General features: G+C 41.5%; 2 protein-coding genes across 7 annotated transcripts in view; both read right to left on the bottom strand.

The window, feature by feature from the left end:
* Positions 1-13,841, bottom strand: part of LOC106577150 (protein FAM13A) — a 72,364-nt gene extending 58,523 nt beyond the window's left edge. Inside the window, exons 1-7 of one of the 2 annotated variants that reach the window (XM_014154950.2) lie at positions 13,761-13,841; positions 13,601-13,673; positions 11,601-11,784; positions 11,180-11,389; positions 9,064-9,244; positions 2,025-2,199; positions 919-1,076 (exon numbers count right to left, since the gene is read on the bottom strand). In XM_014154950.2, the coding sequence (XP_014010425.2) occupies positions 919-1,076; positions 2,025-2,199; positions 9,064-9,244; positions 11,180-11,389; positions 11,601-11,784; positions 13,601-13,630 (938 nt within the window). In that variant the 5' untranslated portion in view covers positions 13,631-13,673; positions 13,761-13,841. Of the gene's footprint in view, positions 1-918; positions 1,077-2,024; positions 2,200-9,063; positions 9,245-11,179; positions 11,390-11,600; positions 11,785-13,600; positions 13,674-13,760 lie in introns of those variants that run through there. The other variant, XM_045700902.1, reaches the window with a different exon arrangement.
* A 1,663-nt stretch (positions 13,842-15,504) lies between these two features.
* On the bottom strand, positions 15,505-24,578 carry LOC106577148 (monocarboxylate transporter 9). Of its 5 annotated transcripts, none has more exons than XM_014154946.2 (7): positions 24,161-24,578; positions 22,372-22,417; positions 21,988-22,212; positions 19,867-20,010; positions 18,402-18,497; positions 17,146-18,003; positions 15,505-16,863 (listed from the first exon to the last, which is right to left on the bottom strand). In XM_014154946.2, exons 2-7 carry the CDS (start codon positions 22,415-22,417, stop codon positions 16,679-16,681), a joined length of 1,554 nt encoding a protein of 517 aa, XP_014010421.1. In that variant the 5' UTR covers positions 24,161-24,578; the 3' UTR covers positions 15,505-16,678. The 5 variants fall into 5 exon arrangements, with proteins under 5 accessions (XP_014010421.1, XP_014010418.1, XP_014010416.1 ...); XM_014154943.2 differs by having other exon boundaries at positions 22,372-22,597; positions 24,299-24,577; XM_014154941.2 differs by having other exon boundaries at positions 22,372-22,597; positions 24,161-24,577.
* Between the last annotated feature and the right edge of the window lie 720 nt (positions 24,579-25,298).

Below are 25,298 nucleotides of genomic sequence, written 5' to 3' on the forward strand. Positions count from 1 at the left end.
TATTCGGCGCATGTGACAAATACAATTTGATTTGATTTCACTTCTAGACCTCAGCTGATTCTAGTAATATATGGTGTGGCTGTTGAACAAGTTGAGGATAATAAATTACTTGGCGTTACCTTGATTGTAAACTGTCATGGTCAAAAATGTATATATTCAATGGTTGTAAAGGCGGGGAGAGGTCTGTCCATAATAAAGAGATGCTCAAATGAACAGCAAACCTGGTTTCAAAAACAGATAAAGAAACATCTCACAGCACAACGGCTCTCCCCTATTTGACCTAGACAGTTTGTGTGTACGTATTGATATGTAGGCTACATGTGCCTTTTTATTTATTTTATTTTATTGATGTAGTTCTGTCTATTAATATTCTGTATTATGTCATGTTTCATGCTTTGTGTGGACACCAGGAAGAGTAGCTGAAGCTTTTGCAACAGCTAATGGGGATCCTAATAAAATACCAATTACCAAACTTCATAAAAGGATGATAAAAATATATAAATGCTTCGTAGTGTGCATTGAGGTAAGGTCAAAGTTCAGAAATGCTTGTTTACAGTTATTGCTTATAACAATGTTTTACATTCAGTTGACAAGCACATGATGTAAGCAGAGAACTTATATGTTCTAAGAGGTGTGACACAGCTTGTAAAGATGTGTGACTGAATTATCCAGAACAATGAACAGAGAATGTGGCATGATTGTTCCATATATTACTGCATAAGTGCACATACCTGGCATGGCCATTTAGAAAGGAATGTTGTACATCCCGGGTACACTGTATGTTTACCTTGTGTAGACATTCTCAACATATAACCACTTTTGTTGTTGCTTTACACTTTCATATTATTCCATCTCTCGAATGGCTCTCATATGGGCTCTTTCAGAGACGTCCAGGTGATACTATGCAGGGGACTGTACCTGTTCAGGTTAGATGGCGTCCATGCCTTTCTGGGTGTGTTGGTAGTAAGACTTCCTGTCTCTGACGTGGTGCTGTCTCCGTCAAACCTTCCCACACTGTTACTCTCCTCTGACCGAGAGGTGCTGGGAGGACCCCCCAGTCTCTCCTGCAGCCGGGACTATAATGACACATTACTCCCTGAAATGTCCTCTTACCGTACATGACACAGCACTATACGATGCTCGATTACTATGCTATCAAACATAATATTGGAGATGTTTGGTTTGTTCTGTATAACCACCAAAGGCATGTGACTTATTTGGGGAATTTCCAACCAATACTTACCCCACACCAGCGTGTGGCCAGTGTTTATGTTAATGTCAGCTCTAATGGTATAGTTTCCATCAGGAGTGTGACACTAAAGACTTGGGGCGAGCAGAATAAACAACCTCTGCATTATCAAGACAGTTGCTTTTTTTACCTTTATTTAACTAGGCAAGTCAGTTAAGAACAAATTTTTATTTTCAATGATGGCCTAGGAACAGTGGGTTAACTGCCTTGTTCAGGGGCAGAATGACAGATTTTTACCTTGTCAGCTCAGGGATTCAATCTTGCAACCTTTTGGTTACTAGTCCAACACTCTAACCACTAGGCTACCTGCCGCCCCTTTGTGAGTTGCATAGCCATTGTTATGTAAATGGGAGCTGAAAAGTACCAGTGGTCTGGCCTTGGCCCTAAGTCAGAGCAGGTCCACTGAGGCCATGGCTCTGTGAGACACTGGAGCTGGGCCGTGGAGGTGGAAACACAAAAGGCTGAGCCTTTATGGTAAAACACTGGGGTAAGTTTCAGGTGGAAATATGCCATAATACTGTATGATATTATCTATTGTTGCAAAGTGAACAGAGTTCACTGGGGTGGGATGATGCATAATGAAACCCATCACCTGTCTTCACAGGGGTCAGGGGAAGCAGGATATCCTGTCATTTCTTAAAGATAACAGCATTTGAAGGGTTAAGTTCAGAGTCAGGGCTATTGTTAATTTAGTGAAAACATTATGAACCTCTGTAAGCCTATCCTCAGACAGTACAAATCACTGTGGAGAAAGGAATTCATTATCATGTCTCACCTCAAAATGGGACAGGGCTGCGAGGGGTGGGGGTGGTGATGGGGTGTCCTGGCTAGGAGGGGTGTGTGGAAGGTCCAGGGGACAGATAAAGACAACCGAATGATGTCTCAGGAGGTGGAGCAACAGAGCATTACACACACTCTGCTCTTCCAGCATCCTAGGCCCTGATGGAACACTGTACAGAGAGAGGGAGACCAAACGTCAATGAAAATGTGTTATCAGAGGAGATGAAGACCTCGTTTTTACAGCGATTGTATGCCATTTACAACTATTTCATTCACACCATTAGTGTAAAATGAGATTTGCTTCTCCATTCAATTCAATGTCAATACTAAAAACCAGAGCCGGCCATATTTGGTTGGGGGCCCCCCCACCTCACAGGCAAAACATTTGATTGGCCCCCCTCTTGACGGTGGAGATTTAAAAAAATATGTTTTAAAGTACATTTCTTGCAATTCTATACATTTTGCCATGGGGAGTAGAGAAAATCTTGCCGCTTTAAAGCAAACTTTCTGCAATTCTACACATTTTGACATGGTGCAGAGAGAAAACATTTTTTTTACAGCACATTTCATGCAATTCTACCAATTTTGCAGTGTGGTGGAGAGAAATGTGTGCAGTTTTAAAGCTAATTTCCTGTAGTTCTACACATTTTCCAAGATGTATGCCATGTTAATGATATCTGAGTGAGAGTCACTAACAAAAGCAATGGGGCCCCCTGCATGCCCGGTCGGTATTCTGCCATGATTACTACACAGAACAAAAATATAAACGCAAAGTGTTGGTCCCATGTTTCATGAGATGAAAGATCACAGAAATGTTCCATATGCACAAAAACAGCATTTCTCTCAAATTCTGTGACGTTGGGGTTACGAAATAGGCAGGCATAAGCTACGGACAACGAACACAATTGCATTTATCGATGGCAATTTTAATGCAGAGATACCGTGATGAGATCCTGAGGCCCATTGTCGTGCCATTCATCCGCTGCTATCACCTCATGTTTCAGCATGATAATGCATGGCCCCATGTCGCAAGGATCTGTTTACAATTCCTGGAAGCTGAAAATGTCCCAATTCTTCCATGGCCTGCAAACTCACCAGACATGTCATTCATTGAGCATGTTTGGGATGCACTGCATCAATGTGTACGACAGCATGTTCCAGTTCCCGCCAATATCAAACAACTTTGTACAGCCATTGAAGGGAAGTGGGACACCATTCCACAGGCCACAATCAACAGCCTGATCAACTCTATGCGAAGGAGTTTTGTTGCGCTGCATGAGGCACCAGATACTAACTGGTTTTCTGACCTACACCCCTACCTTTTCTACTTAAGGGTTCCCCCTAGTGAAATTCAACATGTAGTGCAGTTTGCCATGGAACGTAAAATAGTGTTGAGTACTTGTTGGGTAAAACTAAGTGGAAAATGAAAATCAACACATTTCAGACTAAGAAATTCTAAAAGCAATGTGGATTATCTTGTAAAGCCAAATATCTTTTAACAAGGATTACTGAACACTTGACCCGGTTCCAAAGTTTTCACCGTGAGCTTTCAATTCCAAAAAACAAATCCTTTCAACAGCCTCCACTTGTCCTACATTTTAGAGATCTGATTAGCTCATCCAACCTTTCCAGAAGGAAGGAACTTGAATGCCGGGCAGGAACATTCCAGCAGCATACCCCCCTGCTGGCTTGCCTCTGAAGCTAAGCAGGGTCAGTCCTTGGATGGGAGACCAGATGTTGCTGGAAGTGGTGTTAGAAGGTCAGTATGGAGCTCTCTTCCCTCTAATCTTAAGATAAATGCCCAAGGGCAGTGATGGAGACATAATCTAATTCCTAACTCTCCAGCGGATGTGTGGTGAGTGTTCTAGTGCAGATTGGTTGCTATGCGTAACCCAAGTGGGTGCTACACATTGCTGTTGTATGTGGTAAGCTTCCCTCTAAACTGCTTTGGGTGTCTAGAAAAGTGCTACAGTGCTTTCAGAAAGTATTCATACCCCTTGACTTATTCCATGTTGTGTTACAGCCTGAATTCAAAATGGATTAAATAGATTTCTTTCTACACACAAAAAACAATAATGACAAAGGGAAAACATGTTTCTAGATTTTGTTAGCAAATGTATATAAAATTAAATACAGAAATATCTCATTATATAAGAATGCAATACCTTGTAGAAGCACTTTTGGCATTGGTTACAGATGTGTCTTTCTGGGTAAATCTCTAAGAGCTTTGCACACCTGGATTGTACAATATTTGCACATTATTATTTTAAAAATTCTTCAAGCTTTGTCAAACTGGTTGTTTATCATTGCTAGACAACCATTTTTCAGGTCTTGCCATAGATTTTCAAGTAGATTTCAGTCAAAACAGTAACTCGGCCACTCAGGAATATTCACGGTCTTCTTGGAAAGCAACTCCAGTGTAGATTTGTCCTTGTGTTTTAGGTTATTGTCCTGCTGAAAGGTGAATTAATCTCCCAGTGTCTGGTGGCAAACAGACTGAATCAGGTTTTCCTCTAGGATTATGCCATTCCGTTTATTTTTTTATCCTGAAAAACTCCTCGGTTCTTAACGATTAAAAGCATACCCATAACACAATGCAGCCAGCACTATGCTTGAAAAAATGGAGAGTGGTACTCAGTAATGTGTTGTAATGAATTTGCCCCCTAACGTAACACTCAGAACAAAAATGTAGTTGCTTTGCCACATTTTTTGCAGTATTACTTTAGGTGCAAGTTCCTCTCCAGCAACTGAGTTAGGAAGGACGCCTGTATCTTTGCAGTGACTGGGTGTATTGATACTCCATCCAAAGTGAAATTAATAACTTCACCTTGCTCAAAGGGACCTTAAATGTCTGCTTTTTTATTTTTTACCCATCTACCAATAGGTGCCCTTCTTCGCGAGGCATTGGAAAACCTCCCTGGTCTTTGTAGTTGAATCTGTGTTTGAAATTCACTGCTCGACTGAGGGACCTTACAGATAATTGTATGTGTGGGGTACAGAGATGAGGTAGTCATTCAAAAATCATGTTAAACACTTATTGTGTCCATGCAACTTATTATGTGACTTGTCAAGCAAATGTTTACTCCTGAACTTATTTAGACTTGCCATAACAAAGGGGTTGAATATTTGTTGACTCAAGACATTTCAGTTTTTCCTTGTTCATTTGTAAAAATGTAGAAATTGTGTATAAGCCAGTGACAAAAAATCCCAATTTAATCTATTTTAAATTCAGGCTTTAACACAACAAAATGTGGAAAAAGTCAAGGGGTGTGAATACTTTCTGAAGGCACTGTATATACAGTAAGTCCAATCAATCAATTTACCTGGAAACATTCTCTTTTTACGTCTTTTTGTTTTTCTTAGAATGTTTTTGCTGTTACCATCTGTTTGTATGTTTTTTGGGGAGCTCAGGTCCAGGCAGAACCGTAGGGGAGAGTAGGTTATGTTGAGCCAAAGGGTTAGTTGAGCCACCCCTTGTTTCTAGGAAACCATCCACAAAATGAATCATGTGATCAAAGATTTACGAAGAGGTCATCATTTCATGGTGTCTGTGAAGGAAGAAACCACATGGAAAAAGTGGTAAGCAAGTTAGATCCAAAAAAACTGATTTTCAAAGTGAAATTAATTTATTGTTATAGGTTTCATGATGCTTGTATCTAAACCAAAGTAAATTGTTTTAAGATTGTTTTATACATCAGTTGGGGTCTCTATAGGATACAATATGAGGTTCTAAACCTAGCATGAAAGTGCATCCTTGTAGCTGTGTGGGCTAATATATTCAAAATATCTGCATTAGAGTAAGTTGAGCCAATGTCCTATACAAATGATGATGACATTTTGTCAGTTTTATGCCTAGTATTTTTGCAATGTGTCATACATATGAACTCAAGTGCATTTTTATTGTTACAAGAGCAGACATCATCATGCCCCGTGTATACAAACGTAAAACAAGCAGGGGTCTAGCCTTCCTTGAGGTTCTTGAGAGAGCAGCCAAGGAAGTGAGAGAAGGGAAGAAGTCCATTGGAGCAGCAGCAAGGATGAATAAATAGACTGAATGACACTGATATGTACATTGACAAAAAAGAAAACCAACATGGACCTGTGTGAAAGAGAGGATACAATAGAGTAGCAGAGGAACACAAGGTCTTATCTGAAGACACGGAGTCTGAGCTTGCTAAACATATAAACAACTTCAAGGACCAGTTTCATGGGCTTAGTAGCCTTAAATGCAGAGAACTTTCCGACAAATTGGCACATCCCTGTCCCTGACAACTGGTCAAGAAGGGCAAGGGTAAGTGATATTGAACAGAGAGATCTATATCTGAATGTAGGCAAACATTTAAGAGATACAAGATACCACATTCCATTAATTAAACATTAACCTACAAGCACCATCACCCACTGTCACAGGACACCATCACCCACTTACCCCAAGGCGGCTCAACTTATCCTGTCCCTATGCTCAACTTACCTCATACCCGGGTAAGTTGTTCCAAGAGACCACTTTTTTTGGACAAGCTATGTTTTCTAAACTTTTATGTTTACATTAATTCTGATTATCTCAACATCTTGAAATATATACAGATACCTTTGTTAGAAGAATACTATATTTCCCTTGACGTAGAGACGTAAAAAAAATTGCTAAACTTACCCCACTCTCCCTACTGAATGGCACAACTTTAGAATAAACGGAGGGAAGAGAATGTGAAACATTGGGGTGTATAGAGTTTGTTTGTGCGAGGCCGAAGCAGGTACAGATCATGACTTTAATGTCATGCCAGTGACATAACAGATGTATAAGCAACAAAAGACGCATGTTGGGTGAGCGCAAAGGGGGTGGTACCAGCCCTTTTGAAAGGGCCAGATTACAGCGTGATAGTTAAAGAGGAGGTAAGCCAAGAACATGAGGTACAAGCACATGTGCCAAGTATGGGGGACAAGAGGGTTTTTAAACCCTGAGTGTGTGACTGGAAAATGTGAAAGTATGGGGGGGTGAAGCGGTGGGCCGCTAAATGGGAATACCCTTGTGACAGCTGCTGCTGCTTTTCTTTCTATCTTTCTCCTTCTCTCTCTCTCTCTCTTTTCTGCCTTTTCTTACCAGTCTTGCCCTGGCGGGCTGACAGCGCAGGACGTCCGGACCGGGACTTCATACTCCTCCTATCGCCTTCCTACTTCAATCTGTTGTCATTTTCTCTTGCATCCAAAAATGTATAACAAACTCTGCAGGCCAGACACTTCACTCTTATTTCCAGTACTCAGACAGACGTAGGAGAGGAGGGAGAGGAGAGTGGGGGGATAGGGGGGTGCTGACTGCCATAACAGTTGCAGCCAAATACTGTATACTGGCACCATTGCACTTGTCTTAAACAATTCTCTGTTTCTTCTAAAATAATTGGAAATTGAACACGTTGTTATTGGATTGTCAACATTGCAGAACCTATTTTTTTTCCGGGGGGGGGGCTTAAGTTTACAATGTTAATGAAGAAAATTCTAACAAATGGCAATGACAAAATTATTGCCACCCTGGAGCTAATACTTAGTTAAACAGCCTTTGGCAATGATAAAAAATACATGTAAAAAAAATGTGCTTGCTGCACCTTTCTACTGGCAGTTTGGCCAACTCTTCAGATGTAAACTGCTTAAATTCTTCAATGTTGTGTGGTGTCTTCCACCAACTACTGTTTCCAGATTTCGTCATAGGTTTTTGATGGGATCTGGACTCATCAATCTGTTATTGAACCTCTCCTATGTTTGATTGTAGGGAGGGTGTTATTTTGATTGAATGTTTAATTTGGTAATCTGTAAATTTATCACTGATCTGTACTGCCAAAAAGCACTAGTTTTGTTTAATTGGTCCACAGAACATTTCCCCAGGATTTAATGCTTGTTTAGGTGGGTTTTTGCTTCTTGTGTCTCAGCAGTGGGGTTGTCCTATGTTTACCAATGACCAAATTAAGCATTCAAAGAAAAGAACAATCAAACAATCAAACACGGGGGAGGTTTGATAATGCTGTGGGGTTGCTTTGCTCCCTCTGGCACTGGGGGCCTTGAACGTGCAAGACATCATGAAATTATGGTAGCAGGTGTTTTGGAGTGCAGTGTTCAACTCAGTGTCCAAAAACTGGGCCTCTGCTGAAGGTTGTTAGTCTTTCAGCAGGGCAACAACCCAAACACACATAAAAAGTACCCAGGAATGGTACATGAGTAAACACTGGACTGTTCTGGAGTGGCCAGCGATGAGTCCAGACCTGAATACCATCACAAACCTATGGCAAAATATGAAAACAGCAGTTGGTGGAAGGCACCACTCAAACATTGAAGAATTTGAGCAGTTTGCAACTGAAGAGTGGAACAAATTGCCATTAGAAAGATGCAGCGAACGGATGGCTACAATAAAAAATGTTTTGCAGTTATCTTTGTTAAGAGTATTCACTCAGGGACCAATATTTTTGTCCATGAGATTATTTACAGAGCTCTGTAAACTGGTGAACTACAGCTGTACAAGAACTTCTGTCGGCCACTGCTTGTCCTGCTCTATCGCCGCACTCCACACCCATTTCCTCAATTGTGTCAACTCCCCTCCAACCTTTCCAGCTCCTAATTGTGCAACTGTTCTGATATGTCTTCATTTCTTGTTATTTTTGTACTATTGGATTATGTGTGTATTGTAATTGTAGTGCTAGATATTGCTGCATTGTTGGCGCTAGAAACATAAGCATTTTGCTGCACCTGCAATAAACATTTGCAAAACTGTGTAAGCGACCAATAAACTTTGATATAATCTGTGAGGATTGGAACTGCCAGTCATGTTTAATTGTTATAAACTAATGTTAACCTGAACTACGACTACAGTTGTGTAGGTTACTAACCAATTGAATACAGTGGAATAATGTTTTAGTCTCTTTTATTAAGACAACTAGCTATTATGACTGATCATTTCCCCCTTGTAATGTTTGCCTAAATTGTATGCCCTGAAAATGTCTCTGGGGTGATCTATGATGTGATGAATAGGGTTGCTATTGGCAATGACTCACTGGAATATACAGGGTCCAAAGACTGTGGCCAGGTTCTCCACGGGCATGTGATTTGATTGGCTGTGAGAGGCCACCCTTGACAGGAAGTGGAGGATGTAAGACAGGATTCTGTGGTTGTCGACAGGTAGGCGGCTGAGTTTCTCTTTCAGAGCCGCGTTCAACTCTGCCTCATTCTTACATTCTAGAGAAAATAAAGAAAATCTTGACATGAACATTAGCAACACTTCATATCAAAATTCAATACCTTCTCATCGACGGGGCTGTAGTGGAGCAAGTTGAGAGCTTCAAGTTCCTTGGCGTCCACATCAACAACAAACTAACATGGTCCAAGCACACCAAGACAGTTGTGAAGACGACAAAACCTATTCTCCCTCAGGAGACTGAAAGGATTTGGCATGGGTCCTCAGATCCTCAAAAGATTTTACAGCTGCACCATCGAGAGCATCCTGACGGGCTGCATCACTGCCTGGTATGGCAACTGCTCGGCCTCCGACCGCAAGGTCCTACAGAGGGTAGTGCGTACAGCCCAGTACATCACCGGGGCAAAGCTTCCTGCCATCCAGGACCTCTATACCAGGCGGTGTCAGAGGAAGGCCCTAAAAATCATCAAAGACTCCAGCCACCCTAGTCACAGACTGTTCTCTCTGCTACCGCACGGCAAGCGGTACCCGAGTGCCAAGTCTAGGTCCAAGAGGCTTCTAAACAGCTTCTAGTTATTATCTATGCATAGCCACTTTAACAACCCTACCTGCATGTACATAATTATCTCAATTACCTCAATACTGGTGCCCCCGCACATTGACACATTGACTCTGTACCGGTTACCCCCTGTATACAGCCCCGCTATTGTTATTCACTGCTGCTCTTAATTATTTGTTTTTCTTATCTTACTTTTTTCTAAATTTTTATTTTTTTAGGTATTTTCTTAAAACTGCATCGTTGGTTAAGGGCTTGTAAGTAAGCATTTCACTGTAAGGTCTACACCTGTTCTATTCGGCGCATGTAACAAATAGAATTTGATTTGATAGCATCAACATCAATAGCATCATTCTGTAGAAAATCTAGGCTTAATCTTTGGAAATACCAATTGCACATCATAAAAGTATTTATCATTACTTATTTTCAGAGTAGTGTTTGAACCGCACGTAAACAAGTGGTGCACATCGCTGAGATCTTTTACCCACATCATAAAGCAAAATTTGCAGAAGCATGTTTGTGGGGACTAAAGGTTAGACTGTGATAGATTAACAATCTGCGATTTTCTCCATGTGTGTCCTGGTCTCACTACTTATGTCAGCTATAGGTTAGCAGAAACACACATATCATATGGAAACAGTGACCTGGATTTAACATACAGTATATGGCATGAGATATGGGTGATAACTCTGAGTGATAAAATCTGTGCATGATAAATGTCACCTTGTCCGAGAGAACTTTACACGGTTATCAAAAGGTCACGCCAGGGTAAGCCTACACAAAACACAGCCTTTATTTTAAGTGTTTCTAAAATCCCCTATGGGAAAAATTAGTGGTGGAAAAACGATTGGAACCATTTCCGTTTGACCGCTAGGTTTTATGGGTATTATGACACCCCCACTCTGGGGCTCTATGGCATCCATGCTTTTAAAAAATGAGCTTGTGCGAGATGTCGGACTCGACAACAGTTGCTATCCATAGAGGTGGGGTTTTTGGATAAATTCCGAAAATAAGGTATGTGGTAAACATAGGTTTAGGAGATCTTATACGTTTTGTTTTATGAGATCATTTTCATCACCTAACATCACTTTTTGTGAATATTGAAGCATTTATGTAATCAAAACAAGCACATAGAGCACATAAAGGCTTCATAATTCATAAAGTTCATGTTAACTGTCTGATCGTATCTCAGAGAACAAAACGTATTAAAGGTTGTGTTAACCTTATTTTCAGCGTTTATCCCAAAACCCCATTCTTTGCCCATTCAATTCACCCATATGAATGGCTGAAAGAACCAGAGGTAGAAAATGCTAACACATTTCCATTTTTTAGGACTACAAGCTGGCGAGCTCTATTGGATCGCTGCGAGTGGTTGCCCCAAATTCTAGGGCGGGCCCTCGCGAAGGGTCAATCGCCATACCTGTGAGGCTGAGAACCAGGTCCTTGCGCTGAGGCTCTGGTATGATGGGACTGGGCAGCTCCCTGAAGAAGAGCTTGAGCAGGGAGGCCACAATTGAGACATCCTCCTCCACCTCAAGATCCATTCTCTCTCCCCTGTCCCACTTCAGCCTCAGCTGCCTGGTCCTTACCACAGAGCCAGACAGACGGAACAGACCCCTCTGCTGCACACCTGGAGTAAGGACAGGGGAGTGACTATGAACAAAGTAATGTGTGTGTGTGTGTGTGTGTGTGTGTGTGTGTGTGTGTGTGTGTGTGTGTGTGTGTGTGTGTGTGTGTGTGTGTGTGTGTGTGTGTGTGTGTGTGTGTGTGTGTGTGTGTGTGTGTGTGTGTGTGTGTGTGTGTGTGTGTGTGTGTGTGTGTGTGTGGCAGTGATGCCTTACCATTTCTGTCCAGGAAATCCACCATGTGTCGCAGAATGTGGGGCACTCCACAAACAAGCTGTCCATCTTCCCTCAGTCTCTCGAGGGTTACCCCAAAGACAGGACTGGTGTCAGGGCCTGGAACAGTCAGCACAGGGCTGATCTTCGCATTGTGCTTCTGAATTCTCACAGCAGACGAGTCGCTCTGCATAGAAAAGACACCAAAACTTTAAGCTTTAGGCATTTTTGTCCTTCCTGAGGCTTAGGATAAGAGTCAACTGGATGGAGTCATCAACACAGTATAAGAGTCAGGTATCCCACAGGCCTATCCACAGTTGTAACTCCTCATTTTTAATTTTAGGTAAATCCAATCACTTTTTGACATAAACCCTACCATACCATGAGACATACATGTCTTCCTCACTGGAAAAGATAAACGGTTGAGATATATATAATTTAAAAGCTTACAAACAGGGTTGTCAAACTATTTGTATAATTTCTTGAATTAAAAAAATTATTAAAATCAAATTTAGATAAAAATGTTAACCTTCAATGTTAATTACTTGAAAACGCGTAAACTCAGATGTTTTTTTTCTTCATATTTACATATGTTGTAGCTTAGACACTATTCTACATCATCTGAGGTTTTTGTTTTGTGCACGCCAATCGTTGAGACACAACATGCTCTTGAATACAGGGTGGGTGTCAAGTTTTGGCTGATACATTTACTAAAACGGGAATAAAATAAAAATGTCTACTTTCAAATGGTACCACAAAGATGGTTGGAGATCCAATGGTGTACCAGTTAAATTGTATGGGTCTGAAGGGATAGGTCCATTCTATGACTTCTATTTCTATGATTGAAATGACACCCACCCTTATTCAAGAGCATGTTGTGTCAACCAATGGCGGGCACAACACGAAAACCTCATATGATGTAAAGTAGGGTCCAAGCTACAACATATGCGAATATAAAAGTTTACCCGTTTTTAGATAATTGATGTTAAAGATGCACTATGCAGAAATCGCTCCTGGTTGCAAAAATTCTAATAGTTTGCCTATTTCAGTTTATGTGACAAAACAAGCAAGTATAGTGTAGAGAATCATTGTACCATCTAAACCGCTGTGAAATATATTTTCAATAATCAAAAATATTGCATATTCAGCTGTTTGAAGTTGTTGTACAAAACCGAAAGTAAAAGATGCAAAAACAAAACGTAAGAACAGGAGGCATACAAACAGCGCACATAAAACATCTACCGCTTCTTAGACTTGATTTCAACGAGAATGACATACCAAGAACTGAAATTTCTATGTGAATTTGATCGGTAGCCCCAAAAGTTACATATTGCAGCTTTATGGTTAAAAAAATAGTCATATTTAAAAAAATGTTTTAATAATAATTCAAGAAATTATGAAATCGTTTGTAAACTTTTAAATGATATCAAACTCAACTGTTTATCTTTTCCAGCGAGGAAGACATGGATGTCTCATGGTATGTTTGTATGTAAAATGGTTCAACTTTGAGCACCTTTATCTCCTGAATGTTTGGCATTCAGGCCCAAAAATTCCCTTTCTGACCACTTTTTCCGTAGGCAAACGTGGATGGAAAGTTTTATTTAAATCAAAAGGGATGCTGTAAAAAAGTGATTGAATTCAAATGGTTTTACCCTTTATTCAAGCCATGCAAAAGTGTAATCTCTCTGGGTTACTGCTTAACTTGCCCTTAATTAACATTAAGCCTACACAATTAGGACTTATAGTGAGGATTTCCACAATTAAGTGACAAACCGAGGAACAAAGTGTCTGCTCAAATGGGGAAATTGTCTGAAGTTACGTAACGTTTGCTGTATTTCCTGTAAAACAGATGATATACGTTAGCTGACTGAGAATTCCCAATTTGGCTGATGCATTCACAGACAATTCAGTTTTCGCTTGCCTGTCTTTTATTCACTAACAAGCTATATCCAATACTGAATTGCACTGTAGGACTTGTGAAATAAGAAATTACTCAAACTTACACAGAGAGATATTGAGGCGCTTGCTCCCATCTCAAGTCGATTTTATTCATTGGAATGTTCTTCCTCCCGATATCTATCGGAAAGTTTGATATTTGAGGCAAATTAAAAAAAATCCATCGCCCACACACGTATGTATATTTACAGATATGAATAAATATACCTAGCTTTACACTGACAGCAAAATAAATAAGAAATGTTTTACTGTAGGCCTTGGCTAGTATTCTCTGTTTACATGTTTGTGTCATGTGACAAGTATTGTAACTATGGAGATTCCGCAGAGGGTGCATTCAATTTCCCGCCCCAGTCAGAATGCGGTTAATTTCCTCCTAACTGAAACATGGTAGTGCATTATAGGCGGCCTGCATGTGCATACTACCTGTTTTTTTTTATTTTCTGCTACCATGTAGCCAAATATACAATGTGCAAAAATGTTAACGCAACATGTAAAGTGTTGGTCCCATGTTTCATGAGCTGAAATGAAAGATCCCAGAAAATGTCCATACACACAAAAAGCTTATTTCTCTTACATTTTGTGCACAAATTTGTTCACATCCCGATTAGTGAGCATTTTTCCTTTGCCAAGATATCCACCTGACAAGTGTGGCATATGAAGAAGCTGATTAAACAGCATGATCATTACACAGGTTCACCTTGTGCTGGGGACAATTAAAGGCCGCTCTAAATGTGCGGTTTTGTCACACAGCACAATGTCACAAGTTTTGAAGGAGCGTGAAATTGGCATGTTGGCTGCAGGAATGTTGCCAGAGAATTTAATGTTCATTTCTCTCCCATAAGCCATCTCCACCATTGCAAAAAAAGATTGCTGTTAGAGTGCAGTATAACTGCAGTATGTTGCAAATACCGTGTCCAAAATAACACCGTTTTTTTTTACTGCAGTAATTTTGCAGCGTAACTGCCGTTATTCTGCAATTTCTGCTTACAAAATACCACAGTCGACTGCAGTTACTGCACCTTTACTGCAGTTTCAAAACTGCACTCTTTTTTTGTAAGGGCAAAGAATTTGGCACTATGTCCAACTGGGCCAACTGCAGAACACGTGTATGTGGTTGGGTGAGCGAGAGGTTTGCTGATGTCAACGTTGTGAACAGTGGCCCATGGTGGCGGTGGGGTTATGGTATGGGCAGACATAAGCTAAACAAACAAACACAATTGCATTTTATTGAAGGCAATTTGAATGCAGAGATACCGTGACGAGATCCTGAGGCACATTGTCGTGCCATTAATCCGCCATCATCACCTCATGTTTCAGCATAATGCACGGCATGATGACGCAAGGATCTGTAAACAATTCCTGGAAGCTGAAAATGTCCCAGTTCTTCCATGGCCTGCATACTCACCAGACATGTCACCCATTGAGTATGTTTGTGATGTTCTGGATCGAAGTGTACGACAGCGTTCCAGTTCCTGCCAATGTCCAGCAAATTCGCACAGCCATTGAGGAGGAGTGGGACAACGTTCCACAATCAGCCTGATCAACTCTATGCGAAGTAGATGTCATGCTGCATGAGGCAAATGGTCACACCAGATACTGGCTGGTTTTCTGATCCACTCCCCTACCTTTTTTTTGTATGAGTATGTGACCAACAGATGCATATCTGTATTCCCAGTCATGTAGATTAGGGCCTAATGAATTTATTTCAGTTGACTGATTTCCTTGTATGAACTGGAACTCAGTAAAATTGTTGCATTTATATCTTTTTTCAGTTCCACTGAGATGCAGTTTTTTAGTGGGAGGATGGTGTACTGCCAAATGACTGAATTATGTCAATCTTTCCAAGTAGTGCTCCCTCACCAAAATGTTCACCACATGTGCTGAAGTCAAGAGAGGTCTTCAGTGAATCATATTATATGTTAGTCAGACAGCATTTAAAACACATCCAGAATCACAATATTGAATTTCATTTTATTGGCACTTTTGTTTAAAATAACAAAATAGAAGAGAAATATTGCAAACATAAATCTGTAACACTGACATTAAAAAAATAAGAAAGTGGTTCAACATCATATAAAAAGTGACAGCTCTACTGTTTCTAGCCTTTTTGGATCACAGATATTTTGTATTTTATACCCTGTAAATACTTCTACAAAGACGCTTGACAGAATAAAACAATATTATTATATATTGTGGTACAGTTTACATACAAAAATCAGATGTTCAAGTGACTAAAGCGGGAATCACAATCATTCTATTCTTTAAAAATATAAAATCATAACTACAAAATATAGTGCTATTAAAAAACAAAAACCACAGACAGAAAAACAAGATTTTAACCAGCCTGCTGAACAAATGCAGGAAACCGGTCATGCCATAAAGAACCAGCATGCATTAGAGGAACTGGGCTTTATTCCTGTACAGTCTCTGGTATTTGCACAGCATATTCTTCAGCAAGTTCTTAGTCAGGTCAAGACAAAATGAGGTGTTCAATACCTCCCCAACTCAAACAAACACATTTGGACAGTACAAGTAAAATACAGCACAATGCCAATGAATTTAAAATCAAGATCTATCCATCCTTTAAAAGCAAGGCTTGTATTCGTCAGGCATAATGTGTTGACAGGCATCCACCATCCTGGTGCTTTGGTAAGATAGAAACAAACAGTTTGTTCGGCTAGAATTAAAAAGATTACATTCCCTCGTTTTTTTCCCCAATCCCTGTATTTTTTTCCTAGAGGAAATACCTGGTAAATTCTCACAGGCAAAGTACACAAGTATTTTCCATTTGAGCCCAGTGAAGATCCGGAAATGTAAAAAAACAGCATTCATTCTAAGTAAACATAATCTATTGTAATAGTTTGTTTAAAAAACATTTTGTTGAATAGGCCTCTTAAAATGAGACCGTAATTAAAATGTTCAACATAGGCATCTTTCAAAATTCTGTATTATAATGTAAGAAGTATTAAAAACACTAAAGATGTATAGAAAAGGCCTACTCTACTTCAATACTCTTCTCAGCTATGTGAAATCTGGCACTAGGAATACTTCTCAACAACCTCTTGAAGGGTATAACATTTATCAGAAAAAAATCCTGGGAACACTGTTGATGTGAAAGTTGGTGTTCAGGCTACAGAGGCAACTTTGTCACAGTTGCTGGTGTACTGAATGTCGAACCTGTCGATATCAGCCTTCTTTTTGTCCCACCAGGGCAGAGCACAGAGAAAGAGCGTGACCCCACCCAGGAGCACAGAGCCTCCACTGAAGTAAAAGGCCAGGTCATAGGACTGGGTCCAGTCAAAAAAACACCCTTGAACAGGAAAAAGAGGAGAGAAAAATTATAATTTTTAAAATTAGAAACAAAATCTCAACAAAGCATGAGTCAGCTAAAGACTAGCTAAAGGCAAACATCTTGAGTTCAACATTCTCACTCACACATTAAGATGACAATCTGTAAAATTATTTGACATATGGCAGAGTGAATCTCTGCAAAAGCATGAATATGAACCTGTACCATCTCTAAACTAAATCAGGACCACACACACTCCGCAATGATGTTGACCAAAGGTGTCAGAAGTGGGATCTTTCTTACCAACAACAGGGGGCCCAAGCACTATCCCGAATCCACCGAAGAACATGAGGATCCCATGGGCTTGGGTCAGTTTGTCCAGCCCCACGATCTTGGTGGTGATGTATGATGTTAGGGACCAGTTCCCAGAGAAGAAGCCCACCACAGCTGAGAGGATCTGCAGGCCTACATAGCTCCTGGAGATGGGGATGAGGAGAAGCGCCACCCCAGTCCCCAGCAGGGTGAAGGCGTACAGGAACAGACTGTTGATCCACCTCACGTCTGCTAGTATGCCCAAAGTCAGCTTGCCCATGCCGGCAGTGACTGCTACAATGGAGACCAGGGGGATGATGCTGACCTCGTCGATGAGGCCCTCACTCTGGGCTACATCCTCCATGAAGAGGACTGGAGGGAAGGCTCCCAGGCTGAACAGGAAGATGGCGATGCAGAGGGCCATGAAGTTTCTGTTGTGCAGGAAGTCAGCTGTGGAGTGCATGTACTTTGAGTAGGCCTGACGCTTCTCCTTGATAATTTTCACAATGGCTGAACCTGCCATGAAGCCCCCTTTTTTGTTAGTTGTGGTGATGTCTTTGGCGTCAATGATGATCAGGAGATCCTTGACCGTCAAGGTTCTCTCGCTGGCGCCTGGTGTAGTCTTGAGGTCGTCAGCAGGCGGGTTCTCAAAGAGCTGCTCCTCTGTGCGCTCCAGAGCAGCCTTTTGTTTGAGGTAGTAGGCAGGCATGTTCAGAGGCCTCATGAAGCCGGCACAGGCCATGAGGTTGAGGGCCAAGGCCCCGATGATCAGCAGGCAGCCGTCCAGGTCAAAGAGAAGAATCAGTTCATTCTGAGCTGTGGCATAGAGGAACCCTCCCACACTTGTGCCTAAATGAGAGAAAGGAATGATTTAGTGTTGGCATTCCAAGAATAATCCATTAGAAATACATTTATATTAATTCAATAAAAGCTTTGCTTAGTGGCACATCTTTGCCTAAAGCTACCCTCCCTGTTCTCCATTGATACTGCTGGATATTCCCTAAGGCAATTTCACTTCAGATTTGAATGGGTTTTCCTCAAAGGGACAAAAACAGAATGCCCCAGAACTGCGTTGTATTACCAGTGTTCTCCTTGTCACCAGTCCACTTCCCTAACCACAAGGCTGCACTGTTTTTAGACTAGAATGTTTACCTTGGCATTCCAAGACTTCCATCTTCTGAAACAAGAAAGAACTGAGCATGGAGACTTGGTGTGAACCCAGTAAGCGCAGAGGGGGGCTGAGGTACCTGTGGTGACTATGCCGAGGGCGAGGCCACGTCTCTTGTCAAAGTACTGACAGGTAATGGTCAATGTGGCAGCATAGACAAGACCGCAGCCAAGACCTGCGGACAACAAAAACAGCAGAGGTAATTTTATTAGCACATTGTAGAGGAGCATTTAGCTACAGTACCTTAACCATGATGAAGAATATATTTCATGTTCTGAACAAAGCCTTGCACAGTAAACTGTGTACCTTAAAATGTAAAAAAACTCTGACTAAGGCCATCTTGGTCATGTACTGTAATAAATTCACCATGTTGAAAATCTGTTGCTCTCTGATAAAGTCGTTACATATTATTCACAACACAAAAAACTTTTGTCTAGTGTAAAATCACCTCAAGAGACTCTGGTAATTTGATCCACAAAGGATGACGAGGGTGGGGGGTGGGGACTGAGCCTTACAGTCTGAAAATAGACGCCTTTCTTCAAATATGCATGGCCTCGCTCTCAGGTCAATGCCACAGGCAGTGTTGACAGTGAGTCTATTGGGCTCTATCCCATCAGCATGGAACAGTTGTCACTGGGTGTTAGATAAGGGGCTGTAATGGGGCTGTCAAACTATTTGGGGGGCACCAAAGGCATCTGGGAATCTGACTGCCATGTTTATATCTCTGAATACATCCTACATATACCCTCATTCAACACCAGAGGAGGCTGGTGGGAGGAGCAATAGGAGGGTAGGCTCATTGTAATGACTGGAATGGGATTAATGGAACAGTAGCAAACAAACCAAACATATGGAAACCACTCAGTTCCATGTATGCCATTCCAGACATTACAATGAGCCAGTCCTCCCCCACCAGCCCCCTCTGTCCTACACATACCCTCAGTGCAAGTGTGCTCGAGCATAGGCATGAACCTATTCACTTACAGCTCCAACTTAATTCTTCTTTATGTGTCAATTCTTATCTCTGAGGAAGTCGTCTTATCTAGCAGTGAAAGACTGGTTATTGTGTAATATTTATATGTAATGGTGAGTTAAAACAGTTCACGCCTATGGAACGCCATTTGGGTCTTTGCGTGTCAAAAAAGATACACGTCAAATAACACTATTTGACACGTCAAATAACAGTTCTACTGTAGAATGTTGTGCTGGACCGCAACTTCTGGGGTAGCTATCTAGCTTTAGCTTGGTACCTAGCTAGCACCAATACAACCAGCCTGAAAATAATGAACAGTAGAAACTGCAGTCATTTTTCATTATTCTTAGCAATGACTTAGGAATCCTTGTGAGTATTAGCTAGGTAGCCACTTGTTGTTCGCCTATTGAAATTGAACTTCAGTTCATGAAAAGAAATAGCTAGCCAGCTACTAAACCCTGTTGCCCAAAGCTAAAGTTATAAGCAGCCAGCTAGCTTCATGAGGCTTGACCGGACCCGGTTGTGAAGCTAGCCACAATAATGATTAGGCACAATAGTGGTTCTCACTTACCGACGACGATCCCGTAAGAGAAGATGAGGAACTGGACGTTAGGGGCGAAGGCACTGAGCATCAGGCCCCCTGCCACCATGACCCCACTGAAGATGGTCACAGGCCGCGCCCCAAAGTTATCCACACAGGCACTGCAGACCGGACCTGGGGAAGAACCCAGGACAGAGAGGAAGTGTGAATTAATTGTGTGTGTGGAAGAGTTGTGTATATTGCTGAATAAGCGCAGAGACTTAGAGAGGAGCAAAAATGTGATGACACAAAGACATAAGATGGAATTAATATGGTGCTTTCAGGATCCATGTGGTGTAAGCAAGATTAATTTCCTAAACAATAATAAACTAACCAAAAGGAAAGTGATCCCAGTCAAGGTGTACTGTACATGTGGGGTTATTCCATGGCAGGAAAACATGATGTACTGTATCAACTCTAACCTTGTGACATGGTCCCCTTCTCTGCCCTGATATTATTTTGACCTTATAATTGACACTTTTTTATGGTTCCCTATTTAGGACAGAGAGTTCATCTGTGCTCTTTAGCCTCTGCCATAGGCGTGTGGTTGGTTAGGTTTGTGACTCCACTTGTCCTCCTCACATTTCCCCTGAGGCCTAAAAGCAGCACTAGCTAGTTATTAGACACCTGAGCAGAGGTTAAGGGTCAGGGAAAAGGACAGCGTTTGATGCTCATCATCCTCACAGCATAACAAATTTAAAAGCACACAGAGTTACAGAAATATATCTATTTATGGCAAATGGGACCACTTCTAGCCTGATTGATGGACCTTTTAGGGGGGACGGTAAAAAGGTCTGGCTGTGCATTTCAAACAAGGGAAATAGAGGTCTGGTTAGGACAAATTGGATCCTTCAGTGGACAGAAGCGAGGACTTGGGCCAAGCTTTGGAAGATGTTATCATCTGCTGCCAATTTATTAAAGACTGCTATGTTTCCCTAGCGTCATGCCAAGTCAAATGCAGCCCAAGCTGATTAGCTTCCAAAGTTATACACTGCACTGTTTGTATTAGTCCTTGTGTCTTATGCACATTCAAATTGACAACTTGTTTCAGCAGAGTCAAACTATTTGTTGTGCGGAGACATATTGAATTCCTGGTCAGACCATTGAAAACCGAGGGTGTCCTATTGAACCCTCTCTCCCCCTCCTTTCCATTTCACCACCAATTAAAACAGCCCATGGTTTAAGGCTGCATAGCTCAGCTGCCAAGCCCCACACATGTACTGGGAGCCATCAGTCTAGTCATGACTTTTACCTGACCTCTTTGAAAAAGTGACAACATGAAGGGAGGCTTAGCCTGGCGGTGAACCAAGACCATGATATGCTATCTCTGATCCTGTTTTGCCAAAATAATTCAAACCAACTTTAAGACAGCCATGCAGCGAATCTCTCCCTTCCTCTCCCCTAAGTGCTCCTCCTGCAGGTATGACTGTGCTGACTTGTAGATGATAAAATCAATAAACACAACTTAGTGTTATGAGCACCACAAAGTGCATCCATATTGCACAGTTCCCTTCATCTACTTAGGACAAGTCAGACAAAGTCAGCGCTGCACTTTCACAGCTGTTGATATGTCCCAGGGAAAATACGTATTTTGCCATCTCTGCTCTCCAAACAAGATTACTTGGCAAAATAACTGGTCTGTGACTTTACCTATAATGCTACCATTGTTGTATGTGTTTTTAGGCCGTTTTCTACCAGAAAAGTTGTTTATTGCCTTCAGTTGCTTTTTAATTATACAACAGATGTCAGACATGCATACCAGGTGAGACTAAGACAATGTAGCTGCAACTGTAAAGTGCATTGATAAGTCAATTCAGGTCTAACTACTGACATGATATTTAGCATATCAATTCAAAGCCATGCCAAGCAAATCAACATGGAAAGCTTGAAGAGATGTTCTGATGCTGAGTTGAATACATTTGATTTTTTTAATAAAATAAAAATCAACTAACTAAAATACCATATCTATAAACACATTCAACGATGGTGGCATTATGGGTAAAGTAACAGAACAGTGAGCTCTGAAGGTATTCCCTGTCTTTGGATGAGAGCATTAGCCTATACCCATACAGTATCTAAATAAATAAACAAAGGTGTTTGAAGAATACTTACTGGCTATGAGTCCCACTCCAGAGACCAGGGAGCCAACCCAGGCTGTCATGCCTTTCCCCTCCTGGAAGGCGTGGAGCCACTCCGGGTACAGGATGCCCACGGACTGGGGGGAGCCGTAGGCCAGGAACTGGGCCACGAAGCAGACCACAACAATGACCCATCCCCAACCTCCATCCAGCACATTCTTTGAGCTCTGAAGACTCATGCTGTCAACAGGGAGGGTTCCTTGGGGAAAACAGGGGAGAAAAAAACAAAGTGTTAAAAGCGCAGGTGGAATGGATGAGACTACAGACAAAATAAATACCAAGCAAGTTCGGAGACATAAATGATAAATGTCCTAAGCTACTTTCTAAAGTTGTAGATAAATGCCAAATAAACACTCACGTCTTGATGTTGATGCTGCTCTTGTCTGGTCTACCAGGCAGGTCATCTGTTTAAAACAGAGTGCAACCTTCTCATCCTGCGCTGCCCATGTTGTGCCATCACAAAGACCACACCTTGAAGGAGGGGAGTTTGGCATCTGGATTGCCTACCTTCTACTTTAACCTGCCTATCTCCCCTCAGTTCTGGCACGAAACACTGAACTTTTAGAGGCCCATGCTTTCCAGTGCTAACAAGAATAAGAAATAAAAATCACTGTTCATATGAGCACGACTGCAGCATCCTCTCTTCTACCTATTAGTTTTTAAAAGCAAAAGTTGTGCATCTATCAATTTGCAGGTAGGCTTAACACCATTATAATGAGGAACACCATGCCATCTACACATACACTATATACACAAAAGTATGTGGACACCCCTTCAAATTAGTTGATTTGGCTATTTCAGCCACACCTGTTGCTTACAGGTGTATAAAATCGAGTACACAGCCATGCAATCGCCAAACATTGGAAGTAGAATGGCCTTACTGAAGAGCTCAGTGACTTTCAACGTGGCACCGTCATAGGATGCCACCTTTCCAACAAGTCAGTTTGTCAAATTTCTGCCCTGGTCAACTGTAAGTGCTGTTATGGTGAAGTGGAAACGTCTAGAAGTAACAACGACTCAGTCGCGAAGTGGTAGGCCACACAAACTCACAGAACGGGACAGCCTAGTGCTGAAGTGAATAACACATAAAAATTGTCTGTCCTTGGTTGCAACACTCACTACCAAGTTCCAAACTGCCTCTGGACGCAACGTCAGCACAAGAACTGTTCGTTGGGAGCTTCTTGAAATGGGTTTCCTTGGCCAAGCAGCCGCACACAAGCCTAAGATCACCATGTGCAATGCCAAGCGTCGGCTGGAGTGGTGTAAAGCTCACCGACATTGGACTCTGGAGTAGTGGAAACGCATTCTCTGGAGTGATGACTCACACTTCACCATGTGACAATCCGACGGACGAATCTGGCATTGGTGGATGCCAGGAGAACACTACATGCCCCAATGCATAGTGCCAACTGTAAAGTTTGGTGGAGGAGGAATAATGGTCTGGGGCTGTTTTTCATGGTTCGGGCTAGGCCCCTTAGTTCCAGTGAAGGGAAATCTTAACGCCACAGCATACAATGACATGCTAGACAATTATGTGCCTCCAACTTTGTGGCAGTTTGGGGAAGGCCCTTTCCTGTTTCAGCATGACAATGCCCATGTGCACAGTGAGGTGCCCACATAATGCATACAGAAATGGTTTATTGAGATCAGTGTGGAAGAACTTTACTGCACAGAGCCCTGATCTCAACTCCATCGAACACCTTTGGGATGAATTGGAATGCTGACTGTGAGCCAGGCATAATCGCCCAACATCAGTGCCCGACCTCTAATGCTCTTGTGCCTGAATGGAAGCAAGTCCTCACAGCAATCTTCCAACATTTAGTGGAAAGCCTTCCCAGAAGAGTGGAGGCTGTTATAGCAGCAAAGTGGGGACAAACTCCATTTTAATGCCCATGATTTTTGGAATGAGTCGTTCGATGATCAGGTGTCCACATTCACATGTAGTGTAGCTACCTATTTTTCTTCATGAAACAATATGGGTTTTATCAGCATCTGCAACAAAGGAACTACACTGATATTCGTCACCCATTACACATAGCCAACAAAATATATAATGCAGTATCTAGCCATAGGCCTGCTATGCTATAATGTTGTGATATAGTAGCCTACTGTTATTTTATTAACAAGAGGAAATACATGCGACTTACCTTAACAACAGCCACATGCACAACAACAGGCAACTGCAGGATAAGTGCGCGTTCGCCTACAAGGAGTTGCCATGAAGGATGGTCTCCCTATAATAACTATTTGTATAGAATCGAAATATATATATTTAATTAACATACATTACATGCAGATGCCGCGCTTCCGCAAGGCTATATCTGAGGTGTGAGCAGACCCGGGTGCCAGAAGCTCTACGCGCACAGTATTCGTTTTATACGGTTTATTTGCCGGAGAACAAACCGGTTTAAAGCTGTTTTTGCTGGTCGTGCTTTATACGCCCGCTACCTACGTTGAGGAAACTCTGCTGCCTCTTCATCATGCCCGACTATGTGAAGCTATAGAAAACAATGCGCACGGCTCCCCACTGCCACAGAGTACACACAACTGAGAAGCCCTATCAATTCATGATAATACTGGTCATAGGTGGGGTGGGAACCATGTAAACTTTTCTTCAACTGCGTACAAAGAATCGACTTGCCAATCAATTACAACATTTAGAATTTGTAATTGGCCTACCTGATGATCAGATAGCACTTCAAAGTATTTCAATCAAATCAGATTGAATGTGCGTCTCAAATAGTCTACTGTAAAATCGCCGTCTTGGAATTTGTAATAACTACATTTAGTAATTATTTGTTATCTTAGTGAAAAATAGCTATTTCTTTTCTCTTTACATGTAATTCACATTAAGACCACACGATTTCACCAAATTATTTTCCAAACACTTTCCCTGGCTGCCACTTCTCTTGCTATCCATTTATTTTTTTTTTTTTTAAGTTTAACATATTTTCTAATGAATTTAGATCTATAGTTGATTTTTCAATATACAAGTAGGAAAGCCTGAAGATAAATAATGCACTTGATTAGAGAGAGAAATGTCGATCATTTTTGAGAAAAGTAGTAATATGTTGGATGAGTGTGTTGGGGGCAATTCGCCCCCACCCTCCTAGGGGGTAACTGGTCCTGGGGCTAGTTACCCCTTTATGGTTATGAATGTGTTTCTACCTGTCATTTAAACAATGACTAGTCCAGTTAGCGCTAGTTTATGCTAACTTGCTAGCTAGCAACTTCACTAGCAGTAAATGCTAGCCAGCTAGCTAGTTACCATAAGCTGCTAGGAGT

The sequence above is a fragment of the Salmo salar genome, chromosome ssa18 (genome assembly GCF_905237065.1).
Source record: "Salmo salar chromosome ssa18, Ssal_v3.1, whole genome shotgun sequence".
NCBI lineage: Eukaryota > Metazoa > Chordata > Actinopteri > Salmoniformes > Salmonidae > Salmo > Salmo salar.

Excerpts from the sequence above, each read along its gene's own strand:
- LOC106577148 (XM_014154943.2), bottom strand. The coding sequence starts at position 22,507 with ATGCCAAACTCCCCTCCTTCAAGGTGTGGTCTTTGTGATGGCACAACA. Across the intron at positions 18,498-19,866 it reads CTCTTACGGGATCGTCGTCG|GTCTTGGCTGCGGTCTTGTC; the intron begins GTAAGTGAGAAC and ends TGTTGTCCGCAG. Across the intron at positions 16,864-17,145 it reads GCTTGGGCCCCCTGTTGTTG|GGTGTTTTTTTGACTGGACC; the intron begins GTAAGAAAGATC and ends TTCCTGTTCAAG.